We start from the raw sequence: 17,246 nt of genomic DNA, 5'->3' as shown, positions 1-17,246 counted from the left end.
TTTCTTGGTACCACTTACGCCTACCAGTGTTTCTTTCTGTGCTGAATGATGAGGTGGGCCTACTCAGCTTCTAATATCTAGTGTTTTCATGCCTCTGGTCTGCTAAGCATTCTTCCAACCAACTTTTTTTCTAATCCTCATTGCAAATCCTGTGAGGCTTGATGTATTTTTGAGATAGTCTCAGTATATAGTGCAGACTTGCCTCAAACTTGGGATCCTCTTACCTCCACTTTGAGTGTTAGTGTTACTACTGGCAGAGGCTTTGTATTTTTCCACATTACAGTTGAGAAAACTAAAGCTCAAACCTGCCTGAGGTATACAGTGCAAGTTCTGCCTGGCTGTCACACATGTCTAGCCTGCAGTGAGTAGGCGACTTGTACCCCCAGCATAGGTATGAATGTGGCCCAACTTACTTAAACATCGTGTGTGGTGTGTGTGTGTGTGTGGTGTGTGTGTGTGTGGTGGGTGTGTGTGTGTGTGTGTGGTGTGTGTGGTGTGTGTGTGTGTGTGTGTGTGTGTGGTTTCTTGGAGCCCTGAAGGGATGTTTGTCAGCTGTCAGCTGTCTCCTGGAAAGATGGTTTTGCCAAAAGCATGGCCTTAGTTTTACTTAGACCAATTAAGAAAAACATCTCCATCTGTTTGATACTTTATGAGGCAGCAACCAATGACAACATCTACCATAAGTGAGGAGAACTGGCTACCCAGAGAAATCCATTTTCCCACCTCAGGTAGAGCAGGAGAATGTGTTTCATATTCCCACCTCCCCAGCATGCCATTAAAATATTAGAGACATGAGCAGAGAGTGCCTTCAACATCAAGGTGATGGGAAGAGATTTCATGGCATGAAAGTTACAGATTTCTGCCAGAAAGAAAGTATCAGATGAGAACTTTTGGTAAAACAGAAATAGAAGGTATAAGTGCTTCCAGAGCTTAGAGCTGAGCCAGGAGAGGCGCCACATGTGAGGGCAGGCCCACAAAGAGGAAGGTGGTTGATAGTCTACAGACAGCTGCTTCTGGTGGACCCAGTCATTCTGTTCTCATCTTCCCTCGAACCACAAGTTTTCCCTAGGCATGTGTGTGTGTGCGCGCACACACATACACACATACACCACACACACACACACCACACACACACACATACCACACACACACACACACACACACACACACCACACACATACACACACACACACACACACACACACATATTCTGGGGAATAAATGGGGGGAAATGTAAAGATCTAGCATTTAGGGCCTGCAAGCCCCATTTGGCCACTTTCCCAAAGGAAAGTTGATGTCTACAAGTGTATGGAAAAGCCCCACCCCAGCCCATGAAGAGAAAGAACATCACAGCGAGGGAACAGCCACAACCCTGAGAAGTCAAACTACTCTCCATTCTCAAATACAACTGAGTCAAGAGACAGGCGAACAAAGCAAAGATAGGAAAGACCAAGAACTGGATGAACAAGAGGAAAAACTGACATGGGAGGAAACAGATATAAATTAGAGAAGGAGTATGAAACCAGGGGAACGCATCAGTATTACTATCCTTAGAAAAAATAAAAGTATGTTCCATCCACTTAAGAACTGAAAGGATAAGTTTGTGGAAGTTTGGTATGTGAATACAGGATTTCCACACTGAAAATTCCTAAGAAAATTCGTAAATTTGCCACACAGGATGGCAAAGCTAAGGAAAATTCTCAGAGCAAGGCATAAGATAAGAAATGTTGAAAGAGGGGCTGGAGAGATGGCTCGGCAGCTAAGAACGCTGACTGTTCTTTCAGAAGACACAGGTTCGAATCCCAGCACCCACACGGCAGCTAACAACTGTCTGTAACTCCAGTTCCAGGGGATCCAACAGCTTCTTCTGTCCTCCGTGGGCACTGCACAACACAGGTGTACTCACATACATGCAGGCAATATACTCATACACACAACTAAAACTAATAAATAAAAAATATTTAAAAAGAAAGAAAGAAAATGTTGAAAGAAACTGGAAGAGGGATGCAAGAAATCTAGTATGTACCCAGTGTGAGTCACAGAAAGAAAACAGCACAGGCGTGGACTGTCCAAGTGAAGAGGCAAAAGGAGAATACTTTCTGAGTTGAAATGAGATCTGGCTTTCATCTGAAAGGATTCACAGAGCCTACAATGGTGGTACACAAAACATGGTGGAGCATGCCTATAACCCCAGGCCTGGGAGGCTGAGGCAAGTGGCGCTCCAATTCCAAGCCAGCCTGGGCTACATAGGGAGATCCTGGCTCAAAGTAAAAATTGACAGAAGTTCCCTGAGACAGATGTCTTACCCCTGCCCCACTGTTAAGAAGTAGCCACATTCCTTGTTTCTCAAGATGAGCTTGAACAAAGGGTTCTAGGAAGAAGATACTGTAAATCCTTTGTTTCTCAAAATAAACCAGAGCAAACAGTCCCAGGAAGAAGAGGTCCATAAACCCCTTGCCCTCAAGATAAATTGAAGCAGATGGTGCCAGGAAAAAGGGTGCCACAGACTATTAAAGTCCTAACCTACACGTACCCTCAGCATCTGTTCTAACCTGTGTCCACCTAAGCCCCTTTCCCATGTTAGAAAGCTGTATTTCTTTTCCTCCTTGGTGCAGTAGCTCAAATCCCTCGAGGAGACTGCTGTCACTCCCTGGGCCTTGAATAAATGCAGTCTTCATCTGTTGAAAGGTCTGGCATTGGTCCCTTTCCCTGCTCCCTTTCTTTTCTGTACCCTAAATTCTAACAACAACAACAATATTAATAATGACCTACTTTGTTGAGCAGAATATTTTAAAAAACCCACAATTAGATACCTTGTCTTAAAATTTCAGGGTGCCAAAGGAAAGGACTTAATGGGGAAAGTTTCCAGAGAGGACACCTGGAAACACATACCCAGGGAAGGGATTCAGACTAACACCAGCTTAAATCATAGCCACACACAACAGGTGCATGTCTCTCATCTCAGTTTTCTCACCGCAAAGTAGGACTTATGGAAGTGTCACAAGGTTCTTGAGGGAAGGAAAGGAGCTCATTTACCATGCTCACCTCTTACATTATTATTCGGAAGAAACACCCAAGCTGCCAAGGAGCTGTCAGTCAGTAATCCTTTGCCAGATATGGCTCTTGCCTCTCCGGCATTCATGTCACTCTTCCCATTGTGAAACAGTTGTGTGACTGGGGGTGGGATGGACGTCACTCCACCCCTTGGCCTGAATGTACGACCCCACTCCCACCAAAGCACTAACTAGTTCTTGGATGCCTACGTCAACCCAACGAGAATAAAGCTCAGGCTTTTGTTTCAGTGGTGAAGGAAAGAAATGTTGTCTCCTGCTGTCCTCATCCTGTAGACCTGAAACCGTTGGTCACCATTGCACAGCTAAGAGGGAGACATCACAGGAGGGGACAGAACCAAGAGCCAAGCTCCAACTATGCCTGAAGCCCACACAACTGCCCCAAATTTTTAAATAATGTGAACGTCTAAACTCTGTTTTTTAACCTTTTTGCATTTTCTGTTGCATCCATCTGAAACTACCCGTCCTAATATACCACAGGCCAGAGTTGCCAGGTCAAATTCAAGCAGGCACCAGCTGTTACCTGGATGATGTAAGACAATGACAGGCCTTTAGAGGAAGCACTGATTGAGGCAAACTTCAAGGTCACCATCAAGGCCACGATGAAGGTGACGATGTTCATGAGGACATCCATTCTCAGAGCAAACCACCTGAGAGCACAGTTGAAGTACAGGAGATGGCTGGAGTTCTCATCGTTTAGCATCTTAAACCTCAAATTGGAAAGGCAGATGAAGTAAGAGGTCAGGTTCTGCTTCTACCAACTGAAGGCTGGGACTCGAAGAAAGGGAGTTTTCGATGCCTCTCCCAAGGTGACTGTCACAAATGAGATACAGACACCTTCGATTTGCACGGATTCTGGGAAAGCTCGTGCAGCAGTTGACAAAGGTGCTAATGGGCTTTGATAGACTATGCAAACCTCAGAAGAACCATGAGCTTCCTTAGAGGAAGCCTTAAAGGCATAAGGCTCTAAAGCCGAAAGGCTCTAAATTGTAAATGTACAAACTTTCCCCAGTGACCTAACAGCTATGGATTAAAGGCCTGGCTCTGCTCATCCCTTCTCAGTTGGTCACTCCCAAGCCTGAGAGGAAATGTGTGTGGAGCCCACCCGTCTCCTCTAAGGCCGCAGATAACATTCCTGCCAGTTCCCGGGGAAACAGTCTTGAGGAGACCTTTAAGCCTGGGCTAACTCGACTCCCCACTAAGTGCAGCTGTGCCCCACAACCCTAGTATAAACCCCCCCTTTTCTTTGTCTAGTTGTAGAAGCTTGGTTTCCCCGGACAGCCTCTACCTCTCGCCGTATCTTCTTTGAATAAAGGATGATCTATTCCTTGCCTGTTGCAGGTCTGGCTCTGGGTTCTTGTCTCCTACTCCTCTATCTTCCCTTTTATTCTCCAAAAATTTAACAAGCTTTTTCTGTCTTTCCCAGAACTGGCAACTGGAGCCCACAGCTGAGAAAAAGGCTGCTGAGAGCCTCTTACTCTAGCCTCACAGGAGTCACAGGCCTGGAGAAATCTACCTCATGCTTTGAGGAGCCAAGGCTCCCTTGATCTACAAAGCAGGCAGGCTGTGTTATGGAGGAAGTCATGTTCAGGGTAGCTAATGATGGTGAGGGTAGAGAAGGGAGGGAGGGTGTTTGCCTGCCCCTCACCTGTCCATGATCAGAGGGGAGTGGTACATATCTGGAATCCCAGCACTTGGGAGGCTAAGGCAGAGGGATCAAAAAGTTTAAGACCAGCTTGGACTATATGGCAAGAGCCTGTCTCAAAACCAGCCACAACATCAAACAACATAAATCAATGCTTAGAAAGCTGGGGGACTGGGGAGGGAGTCACTTTAAAGAGGGGAAATTCTCTTGTGACCCTGCTGCATGTCCCCTAAGCCCCGGGACTTACTGAGAACAGAAAGTGCACAGGGCAGAGTGACAGAAAGATGGTGTAGCCCAGGAGTTAGGGACAGGAGGTTCTGGTTGCCCAGACATAAGCAGGGTGCATCTTGCACTTCCTGCAGTTTAAAGGGGACACCGAGCCTACAGTTATGGCAAGATTCTTTTCAGCATGAGGCAAAGAGGCCACCACAGCCAAGAAACGCCGTGGGGGCCAGACAGAGCTCACGGGAAAGCTCAGCAAATCTGCCACAAGCAGCACGTCCTACAGAACTGCATAGCATTGGGTTGCGATGGGGCCTCCACCTGGCCATGCCACCCCTGCGTAGGGAGCTGGGTCAGCAGAAGGAACATCAGATAGGAGAGACTGGCTTGGAGGTAGGCAGCCACCCGAGCAGGTAACCTTTTGGCCCCCTCTCCATCTACCAGGTGTGAGCTTCAGAGAACCAGGCTCAGAGAAAGGAAGCGGGTGTTTAAAAAGAATTAAAAAAAAGAGTGCTTCCCAACTGCAAACCCGTCTCTTGTCCCCAACATACACTTGGGGGCACACACACACTCACACACACACACACACACACACACAATCCTCTAGGAGAAAAGAAGTTTGTGAGGACTATATTCAAAACTGAAGTTTTAACTAGGCTGAACTAATCTTTAGCTGCAGGAGACAATACAGCCCTTGGCTACTAAAAGGCCCTTGACCCAGTGGGAAGGGGTTTGTTGAAAGAACGTTAGGAACCACTAGGGAAATGAAAGCTTTTCCAAAAGTGTAAGCCTCTAGGGAGACACAATTCCCACACACCCTCAGGCATTTCTACCCCACCCTGTCCTTAAAGTCCTCCAAGGATTCGGCATGGAAGACCTCTCATCCTCCACTTTTTTTTTTTTTCCCCCAACTGGGGCTTAATAAAAACACTTTCCAAGCACCATGATCTTTCTACTTGTCCAGTGGCAAGTGCAATCCAAGTCAGAAGCCCAAGGTCTCTGGAAATCAAATGTTACAAGAGGAGAACCCCTATCAGTCATGAGAGCCTCAGCCGGCTCCAGGAAGCTCTTCTAGGAGAAGAGGCTGTGGAAAAACAGCATCCGTCTGCTTTGTTTGTTCAGGGCAAAAAGCTGAATGGCTCTATGGACTTTCTTCATGATCTGGACATCAGAAGTGTCTGTGAGATGTGGGACTCTAGACAAAACATCAAGACAAACTAACACAGGATCTACAGCTAACCAAACCAAACACAAGCTGTAAAGTCAAGGCTACACTGAGATGCTTGGTGAGACGCTGGGGAGACAGTGGGGAAAGCAATTAGATGCAAATATTAAGCACACAGCATTAACTCCTCCTTTTCTTCTTTGTTTCTTTTGAGACAGGGTGTTGCTACGTAGTGTAGACTAGCAGTTCTGTAAGTCCATGTGACTGAAATCCTGCCGGTGAACATGCAAGAAGATTGTACGCTCTTGCCGGACTTCCACCATAAGCAGTTTCCCTGGGACCGGTCACTTTCCCTTCTCCCTTTCTCTTTCAAGGCCTTTGAGATGAAAAAGCTCCAGGAAAAATAAAGCAACTGTAGTGAATGTGCAGAACCTCCTTCCCCTCTCCAGGGATCCTCATTAAACTGACTTGAGGAACACCATGATCGTGTGAATTCTGTCTTTAAATCTATTAGTTATATTAAAACATTTATTGATTTGTGGATGTTGAACCAACTTTGCATTCCTGGGATGGAACCAGCTTGGTCATAGTGTCCTTAAATATGACTTTTAAGTTTTGAGAATGTTTGCACCTATGTTCATCAAAGAAGTTCATCTATAATTTGCATGTGTGTACAAGTGTGTGTGCATTGTGTGTGTGTATGTATGATGGTGTTTCTTCAATTTCTATTTTGTGCAACAATTTTAAGAATATTGATGTTAGCTTTTTAAGGCTTGGTAGAATTGGGCAACATCTTGTTTATTTTTCTGTTGCTGTGGCAAAATATCCTGACAAAAGTAACTTAAGAATAAAAGGATTTATTTGGTTCATGGTCTTGGAATACACCATCAGAATGAGATAGTCTTAGCAGCAGAAGCTTAAGGCAGCTGGTCACATGGCATCCATAGCCAGGAAGCAGAGAGTGATGAATGCTTGTGCTTAGCTCAATTTCTCCTTTTCACACAGTGCAGGAACCCAGTACAGAGAATGGTGTCACTCAGAGTGAGCAGCATTTCTCACCTCAGTTAACCTAATCGAGACAGTGTCTCACAGACACGTACTGAGACCTATCTCTTAGGCAATTCTAGGTCTTATCAAATTGACAACTGAGACTAAACATCACAGTGGGTCTCCCACCTCAATTAACCTAATCAAAATAATCCCTCACAGGAATGCCCAGAAGCTAATTTAAGATAATCCCTCACAGGAATGTTCAGAAGCTTTTCTCTTTGGTAATTCTAGATCCTGTCAAATCCACACAATACTAACCATCAAAAGTCTAGCCCTTGTCAATTTGACACTGAAACATATCCTTTTTAAATCATAATCCCTTACTCCTCATCACAGACTCATGGCCATCTCATAATTCAAAATTCATTCAATCTCAATTTCAAAAGTCCTCGTAGTCTTTAAGAATTGGAACACTGTTTAAAAGTCCAAAGTCTCTTCTGAGACTCAAGGCACTCTCTTATCTGTGAGCACCTACAACATTGAAACCCAAGTTACATAGTTTCAATATACAAAGGCACATTCCAGAAAAGAAGAATCAAGGCATAACAAGGAATGACCAAACCAAAGCAAGAGGGAAACCCAGCAGAGCAAACACCTAATCCTATAGCTCCATATCTGGCATCTTGGACTCATGATGGAATCACCTGGTCTCCAAAGTGATTATGTAGCCCCACTCTTCCAGGTCTGCTACCTGTAGCACACACAACCTCTCTTTTGCATTAGCTCCACTCAGTGCATGCAACTTTCCTGTGTGGACATCCTATGGTTCTGACATCTTCAATATTCTAGTATCACCACTGAAACTTAGATTTTATCTTCACAGCTTCACACAATGGCTCTCGGGTCATCCTTGCAAGATTCCAACCCTGTCACACATTGCCTGGCCACAGCTGCTCTCTGAAACCATGCAGCAAGACTCCATTTCACCCTCAGTCTTTCATGCTTGCAAAAGCAGTACCACATGAATGATGTTGACTCTCCTGCCTTGAATTTCCTCTGCCAAGCGTATTCTCTGTTTGGTTGGGTGGGTGGTTGGGTGGTTGGATTTTGTTGTTTTGATTTGTTTTGTTTTGTTTTGTTTTTTTGAGACAAGGTCTCCCTGTCACCCCAGCTGACCTGGAACTCACTGTGTAGACCAGGCTGACCTTGATCTCTCAGAGGTCCACCTACCTCTGCCTCGAAAGTGCCGGAATTAAAGGTGTGTAGCACCACTCCCTGCTTTAAGTTCAATTTCACTCAAGTTCTCAGGACACAGGCAGAGTGAAGCAAGATTCCTGACCAAATATCACATGAATGGCCCCTATCCAGGTTTCTGAGAGGGCTCTTGTTTCCCTCTGAAAACTCATGAACCAGACCACCACTTTCCACATTTCTGTCAGCATTCATGTCTTCCAGGCTTCCATCAGAATTACTCATTAAGTTCTGCTTCTAGTATGCTAGGGTTTTTCTAGCCCAAAGTACCAAACTCTTCCACATACTAGATAAAAAATTCCAAAAGCCTAAAAGCCACATGGTCAGGGTGATTACCACAATAGCTCCACTTCTCAGTACCAATTTTCTATCTTAGTTACTTTTCCTATTGCTGTGATAAAAATACTCTGAAAAAAAGCAACTTAAAGGGAAAAAGGTATATTTTTACCTTTGGTTCAAAGGTAAAGTCCATCATGGTGCAGAAGTCCTTGTGGTAGGATCTTGAAGCAGCTGATCAGTAGTCAGGAAGGAGAGGGAAATAATTGTTCCTACTCAGCTAACTTTCTCCTTTGTATACAGTTCAAGACCTAAGCCCAGGGAATGGTGCCACCCACTTCTAGGGTGCATCTTACCACCTCAGTTAAACAAGTCAACACAATCCCTCACAGACAGGCCTAAAGACTAACTTCACTTAAATAATCCTTTACAGGTATGTCTAGAGGCTTATCTCCTAAATGATTCCAGATTCTGTCAATTGACAATCAACACTAACCATCACAGGTAGTGAATCCATTTAGGCCTGAGCTTTTCTTGGAGAGAAGATCTCTATTACTGCTTCAATCTCACTGTTTGTTACAGATCTGTTTAAGTTCTTTATATCATTTTGATAGGTTGTTTGTATATAGAAATGTATCCATTTCTTTTATATTTTCCAGAGGTTTTTGGACTATAAGCTTTCAAGTACTCCCCAGTTCCATGTATTCATTGGAACCTGTTGACCTCCCCTGTTCCATCTCTAATTTTATCAATTTGGGTCTTCTTTTTATTTTTGGCTAGTTTGGCTAGGGATTTGTCAAACTTATTTATCTTGTCAGAGAAACAACTTTTGTTTAATTGATTCTTTTAGTCTCCGTCTCATTAATTTCTTTCCTGATCTTTATTGTTTCCTCCCATCTACTGCTATTGGGTTTGGCTTATCTTTGTTTTTCTAAGAACTTGAAATATATCATCAGATTGTTTATTTGAGGTGTCTATGATTTTTTTAGGTAAGCACTCATAACTATTATAAATTTTCTTCTTAGATTTGCCTTAGCTGTAGCCCAAAGGCTCTGGAAAACTGTGTGTTCATATTCATTTAATTCTAGGATTTTTTAAAAATTTCCTTCCTGGTTTCTTTAATGATCCCCTGGTCCTGCAAGAGTACTTGCTCAATTTCCAAGTATTTTAATCTTTTCTGTTAGCTCTCTTAATTTTGATTTCTAGTTTTATTCCATCATGATCCAATAAGGTCAAAGAACTTATTTCAGTGTTTTGTATTTAGTTAAGACTTGTTTTGTGGTCTAGAATGTAATTTGAAGAACATTCCGTTGGCTGCTGAGACAATGTAAATATTCTGTACCTGATTGATGAAATTATCTGCAGCTATCTGTTACATCCATTTGAGCCATTTGTAACTTAACTCAGAATTTTCTTGGTTGACTTTCAATTTGGATGACTTATTTAAAGATGAGAGTGACAAACTACCTACTATTATTATATCAGAACTATCAGAACTTCATGCCCCTTTCTGTTTGTTTCATTGAACTGGGTGCCCAACATTCAGTGCATATCATATACATTAGTCACTTACTTGTCTCAGTGCTGATGCAAAATACTTGGAAAAAACAACCTGTGGAAGGAAGGGTTTATTTTGGCTCAGAGTTAGAGGGTACAGTCCATCATGGCAGCAGGAACTTGAGACAATTGGACACATTGTGTCTGCAGCCAGGAGGCAAATAGCAATGGATGCTTGTTCTTAGCTATCTTTCTTCTTTTATGTAGCCTGGAGCCTCAGCCCCTGGAATGTTACCACCCACATTCAGGGTGAGTCTTCCTACTTCAATTAACCTAATCTAGATAATCCCTCACAGACACGCCCAGAAGCTAACCTAATCTAGATAATTCCTCACAGACATGCCCAGAGGCTTATGTCCTAGATGATTTTAGGTCTGTCAAGCTAACAGTCAATATTAACAACCATAGCATACATATTATAATCATTGTCTTCTTGGTGGATCATTCACTTTATTAGCATGTAGCCGCTGCCTTATGTCTTGTGACTAACTTTGAAGTCTTCTTTATTAGATCCATGAATAGTTATACCACCTTCTTTTCTGCTTCCATTCACTTGATAGACTGGTTTCCATCCTTTCACCCTCAGTCTGTAGGTATCAATGCTTACCAATAAGGTATGTTTCTTGGTGATAATAGCTAAATCTAATTTTCTTGGGGTGTGAGATTGGAGGGTTTGGGATTTTGTTGTTTTGTTTTGTCTTTTGTTTTGTTTTGAGACAGGATCTCTTGTAGCCCAGGCTGGCCTTAAACTTATTATATAGCCAAGGATGACCTTGAACTTTGATCCACCTACTTCTACCTCCCAAGTACTGGGACAACAAGCCTGTGTCACAACACCAATTTAGATCTAATTTTTTAGTCCAGCCAGCCAGTCTGAATCTCTTAATTGATGGGTTGAGGCCATTTATATGTAAGGTTACATTACTGAGAGATGTCTACCAGTTCCCATAAATTTTTATTGTTTTTCTAGGTGATTCAATTATTGTTTGTTCTTTTTTCCCTCCCCTACTAGTATTTGGAATTTACTGATTTACTGTGTTAGGCATGGTGGATTCCTTCCTAGCTCTCCTTTGTTCATCTGTGCTCTCAAGAATGTTATTCTTTTCTGTGTTCCCATGATTAAAGTTGAGTTCTTCCTTTTTATAAAGTATTCCTTTAAGTTTTTTCTGTAGTGTTAGCTTGAGTGTCATGAGCCCCTTATTATGTGCTTGTCTTGAAATAGCCCTATTTCAGTATTAATTTTAAAAGATAGCTTTGCCGGATATACTGCTCTTAGTTGGAGGTTATTTACTTTGGGGCTTGAATTATATCATTCTGTACTTTCCTGGTTGGGATTACTGACAAAGTTCTAGTGTTATTCTGGTGTTTATGCCTTTGTCGGTGAGCATGTTCCTCTTAAAGTTTTTATATTATTTTTCTTTGCATTTTTTATATCCTAACTGTAATCATGCAGAAATTCTTCTCTCATCATGTCTACTTGGGGTGCATCTTCAGTTTGATATCTATGTCTTTCTCTAAAGTTGAGGAAATTTTCCAGTATAATTTTATTGAATAGATTATTCTCCCAGTTTTTAATCTCAGCTCCCTCTTCTATTTCATGTTTTCTTAGGCTTGGTCTATTGATAGTATCCCAGAGTTAATGGATGTTGTGGTCATCCTTCAGGAAGGTATTTCCTTGACTTTGTCCTCCATCCCTGACATTCCTTCTTCCTTCTTGGCCAAGTTAATTAGTAATACATTCTACTCTGTTTTTCAATTTGGTTCATTGACTTTTGTTTGTTTCTAACTTTCTGTTTGTTTTCATAAATCTCAGTTTCCTTGATGAATTTTCCTTCCATGTCAGTAACTTCTTTACTCATATTGCTGATTTTCTTAACCATTTTGTTGGATGTTTCCTGTGTTGCTGGCTGTCCTGCTTTGTGTCCATCTGCTTGTATGCATCCTCTTTCAGGTCCCTGATCATTTTTACTAGTAAACTTTTGAAATTTCCATCTGACCTTTAATCTATTTCCATATCTTCAAATTCATAACTGAAAAGATAGGATCTTTAGGAGTTTGGTTACCTTGCACTTTCTTGTGTTTCTGTGATGAGATCTGTATCTATTAGTCTGGATATTTCTTTTGACTTTATGTGGGGATTTTGCATTGAGTAGCTGATTTTTTTAATGTTTTTAGTTAACAGGCATGGTGACAGATGCATCATGGCACCACTGAAGTTGTCTCCTGTCATTATTCATGCACCTACCGACTGCCTTCCTCCATGGCCCTCTCCTTTGCCCTCCTCTCCTGCACCAGCTGGTCCCCTCTCTTCTCTCTGAACAGCCAACTCTTGAGAGCTCAAACCCTCATAACACTTTAAGAAATCTTTCTGCTTGTGCCTGCCCCATCAGGCAACCATGAGACTAGAGGTGTGTTTGTCTTGGTTTCTATTCTGTGAGTCACCGATCTTTTTCTTTGCATTTTTCAAATACCCTATCACTATCTTTGTGAATTTCTGACGTTCTTCCTCTCTTTCTCTCTGTCACATAGTTTTTCTTATTCTGAATCTTCATCTTCACTGAGTCATACAGAGACAGCTTGTAGACCATTAACTCACCAAAAGTTATGACTTACGCATTTCCTATGGGTATATTAGAAGTCTGAAGTTAGAGGACGTGGGAAAAATTTACAAATCTAGTCTTCACACTTTGAAGAGAAGGAAAATGGCCTAGCCACAAAATGAAAGGAAATGTAAGCTTAAAAAATTATTTTACAGGGCTGGAGAGATGACTCAGTGCATAAGAGCACTGGCTTCTCTTGCATAGTACCTGGGGTCAAGTCCCAGCATGTACATGGCGACTCACAGCCATGTACATGGAGGCACACAACCATATGTAACTCCAGTTCCAGGGGATCCGACACCCTCTTCTGTTCTCTGTGGGCATTGCATGACATGAGTGCACTTACATACATGCAGGCAAAACACTCATAAACATAAAATAAAAATAGACAATTTTCTTAAAAACAATTTTTATAAGGAGCTTTCTAAATCAGACATCAGTTACTCAGGAATTAAGGTCAACAATAAATGGGACCTCATTAAACTAAAAAGCTTCTGTATAGCAAAAGACACAACCAAGGAAGTGAAGAGAAAACCCACAGAGTGGGAAAGACTCTTCATCATCAACACATCTGACAGAGGTTTAACATTCAGAATATATAAAGAACTCAAAAAACAAAGAATCAAGGAAACAAATGACCCAATTAAAAGATGGGCTGAAGATCTAAATAGAGAGTTCTCAAAGAAAGAAATAAAGATGGCTAAGAAACACCTTAAAAAGTGTTCAAAATCCTTAGTAATTAGGGAAATGCAAATTAAAACCACTTTAAGATTTCACCTTACCCCAGTCAGGCTGGCTAAGATCAAGAGAACAAATTATACCAAATTCTGGAGAGGATGTGGAGAAAGGAGAACACTCATTCTCTGCTGGTGGGACTGCAAATTCATGCAATCATTAGGGAAAGCAGTATGGAGAACTCTTAAAAGACTAAAAATGAACCTGCCATATGATCCAGTTATACCACTCCTTGGCATATACAAAAAGGACTTATCCTACTGCAGAGATACATCCATGTTTGTTACTGCTCTTTTCATACTAAGAAATGAAAGCCACCTAAATGCCCCTCAACTGATGAGTAGATAATGAAAATGTGGTACATTTACACAATGAAGTTCTACTCAGCAATAAAGATGAAATCAAGAAATTTGCAGGTAAATGGATGGAACTAGAAACTTTTATATTAAGTGAAGTAACACAGACTCAGAAAAACAAACGACATAGATTCTTCCTCATTTGTGGATCCTAGCACCAAATCCTTATATGTGAGTATACATATCCTGATGTAACTGCAGAAGCCAAGAAAATGGAAAGGAATTCAGGAAGTAAAGAGATAGAAGGAGCCTGAGAGGGAAGAACAGTAGGAGACAGATGTTACCAAGGAGGAAATGGGTAAAGTGGGGGTATTTAAATGGAACGGGGAGAAGGAGGGTTATACAAAGAACTATAGGGGTAAAGGGAAAGAAGGAGCACAAGAGAGGGGGAACCATAGGAGGCAAGTATTATCAAGGATAAATGAGGAAAATGGGTTTACTTTAACTGGGGAGGGAGGAGGGAGTGTTAGAGAGAAAGGAGAGATAAATAAGGCTTAGCTGGTATAAAAAGTCAGAGGGAAATATATTAGTTCAAAAACCTGAAAAATTACACATACACTATCTCTACATTTGTCCATGTGTGTAGCTGAAGGCTATGTAACAATAAATAGTGCCAGACGGGAGAAACCTCCCTTCAAGTTGTTGGTCAGGGTAGTCCAAGAGACTCCCAAAATTACACAGGCTATTGCCACAGCCCTTGATTGCCTTCCAGAACTTAAAGGTAAGTGCCTACTGCTGAAGACATGGCATACTTTGGACACAGGATTTGGAGCAATGGAGCTGGAACTGACCTGGAAGTCTCCTCCCTGAAGGCTAGCTATCATAGTTTTGGAGAGCACTACGCAAGCTGCTAAGGGAAAACATCAACTGATGGTCCAACTCCAGCTCTAAGACCTAATAATCACAACAAACTACACTGTTTGTTGTAACAACCACAGCAAACTATATTGGGACAGTAGTGGCACTGTAATCTTGGGGGTAAAAACAGCTACCTAACTGGATTTAAAGCCCACTGAATGAGTGAAAACTCATGTGTGGTACTGTAAACATAGCCAAATACACATGGCTAGAGAGATCATATATCTTAGACCTTAGGAGAAAGCCCAAGAGCATCTGATCTTCATCTGACTTGGGCTTGGGCCTCTGTTGGAACTCCTGAGAAGCAGGACTAACGCTATCTGGCCCCTCCAATATAAAATCAAAAGAGAGAACCTGAAGCCTAGACCAACCAGCTTTTCATGCCCAACAAGTAAACCACAAAGGCACATAAAGTTTACAAACAGAAGCAGACCTAAATTCAACAAAGGAAGCCTTAACTCTCACACAAGAATCAGAACTACAAAAGAAATCTACAAGTCAAAGTCACAGGGAAAAAATAAGAACATGAAAAACCCAAATAGTATATCCCTGCCAAGTACCAATAATCCTTAGAGGGGTGATCCGGACGTTCCTCTGATAAGCTATGATCCCACCTCCTTCCTACGCTTTTTAGAAGGAGTCTAGCCCATTAAGGGGCAGGGCTATCTAAATGACCACAGATGCCAACCCAGATTACTTTACCAAGCCAAAATGTCTATTATAGTTGAAATGGAAAGAAAAATCTTCCATGACATGAATAGGCTGAAAGAATCCATGTCTACAAAACCAGCCCTTCAGAGAGTTTTTGAAGCAATACAAAGAGCTGAAGAAAGGAACGACTATACCCAAGGGGTGACGGAAAGAAACTCAATGAAGGTATAACTGTGGAAATGCACAGCTTTATCAAGAATGTGAACAGAAATCAAAACACAGGAATCAATACACATCTTTCATTAATAACTGTAAATATGAATGGACTGAACTCCCCAGTCAAAAGACACAGACTAGTTGAGTGGATTAAGAAACAAAATATTCCAAGCAAATGGTACTAAGAAAAAAGGAGTTGCAATACTAATATCTGACAAAACAGACTTCAAATTAAAACTAATCAGAAGAGATAAAGAGAGTCACTTCATTCTGACCAAAGGAACAACTGACCAAGAAGATATTATGATCATGAATATATGTGCACAAAACTCTGGTGCACCCTACTTCATAAAAACAGTACTACTACAGGACTTTAAAACATGGATTAACTCTATAATAGTAGGGGACTTCAATAGCCCATTGTCCCCATTAGAGAGGTCAACAAGACAGAGAATTAACAGAGAGACATCTGAATTAAACAATACCATACATCCAATGGACTTAACAGACATCTGAATATTTCACCCAAGCACCAAAAAACATACCTTCTATTCAGCGCCCCATGGAACTTTCTCCAAAATCAACCATATACCGGGGCACAAAATAAGATTCAACAAATACAAAAAGATTGAAATAATTCCATGCACTTTATCAGACCACAATGCAATAAAGCTTAAAATCAACACTGGAAGAAACCCTAGTAACTACATGAACACATGTAGATTAAACAACACACTCCTGAATGACGAATGGATCAAAGAAATTAAGAGAGAAATAAAAGCATTCCTGGAACTAAATGAAAAGGACAATACAACACGACAAAACCTCTGGGACATGTTGAAAGCAATCCTTAGAGGGAAGTTAATAGCTCTAAGTGCATACATTAAAAATCAGAAAGAACACAAATAAATGACTTAACATTGCAACTCAGGACACTTGAAAAGCAACAACAAATGAAACCCAAACCCAGCAGACAAGAAGAAATTTCAAAAATCAGGTTTTTGAAATGATAAACCACTAGGCCAGTTAACCAAAAGAAAGAAAGAGCACCTCCAAATCAACAAAATAAGACATGAAAGGGGAAACATCACAACAGACACCAGAAAGATCCAGAACATTATAAGGGAATACTTTAAAAACCTATACACTACTAAATTGAAAACCTAATAGAAATGGACAGGTATCTAAAAACATGGGACTCACAAAACTAAACCAAGAAGAGATGAACAGCTTAAACACACCCATAACACATAAGGAAATTGAAACAGTAATACAAAACCTCCCGACTAAAAAAAGCCCAGGACCAGATGGATTTACAGCAGAATTCTGTCAGACATTTAAAGAAGATCTGCATCCAATACTACTTAATTTATTCAAAAATATAGAAATGGAGGGAGAACTTCCAAATTCCTTCTATGAAGCCAGCATCACTCTAATCGCAAAGCCAGATAAACATAAAACCAAAAAAGAAAACTATAGACGCATGTCCTTAACGATGCAAAAATTCTCAACAAAATACTTGCAAACTGCCTACAGACACACATTAAAAAGATCATCCACCATGATTAAGTAAGCTTTATTCCAGAGATGCAGGGATGGTTCAATATACGTAAGTCAATAAATGTCATAAATCATATAAATGGACTCAAAGAC

General features: G+C 41.3%; 1 protein-coding gene across 1 annotated transcript in view; it reads right to left on the bottom strand.

Annotated features, from left to right (window-relative positions):
* Abcc12 (ATP binding cassette subfamily C member 12) overlaps positions 1 to 17,246 on the bottom strand; it is an 82,955-nt gene that overhangs the window by 9,154 nt on the left and 56,555 nt on the right. Inside the window, exon 23 of the mRNA XM_008822627.3 lies at positions 3,595 to 3,781. Coding sequence (XP_008820849.1) covers positions 3,595 to 3,781 — 187 coding nt within the window. The remainder of the gene's footprint in view (positions 1 to 3,594; positions 3,782 to 17,246) is intronic.

The sequence above is a fragment of the Nannospalax galili genome, unplaced genomic scaffold (assembly GCF_000622305.1).
Source record: "Nannospalax galili isolate Female #2095 unplaced genomic scaffold, S.galili_v1.0 scaffold108, whole genome shotgun sequence".
Lineage (NCBI taxonomy): Eukaryota > Metazoa > Chordata > Mammalia > Rodentia > Spalacidae > Nannospalax > Nannospalax galili.
Note: the sequence above shows the minus strand (reverse complement) of the source record. Positions and strands in the feature narration are given on the sequence as shown.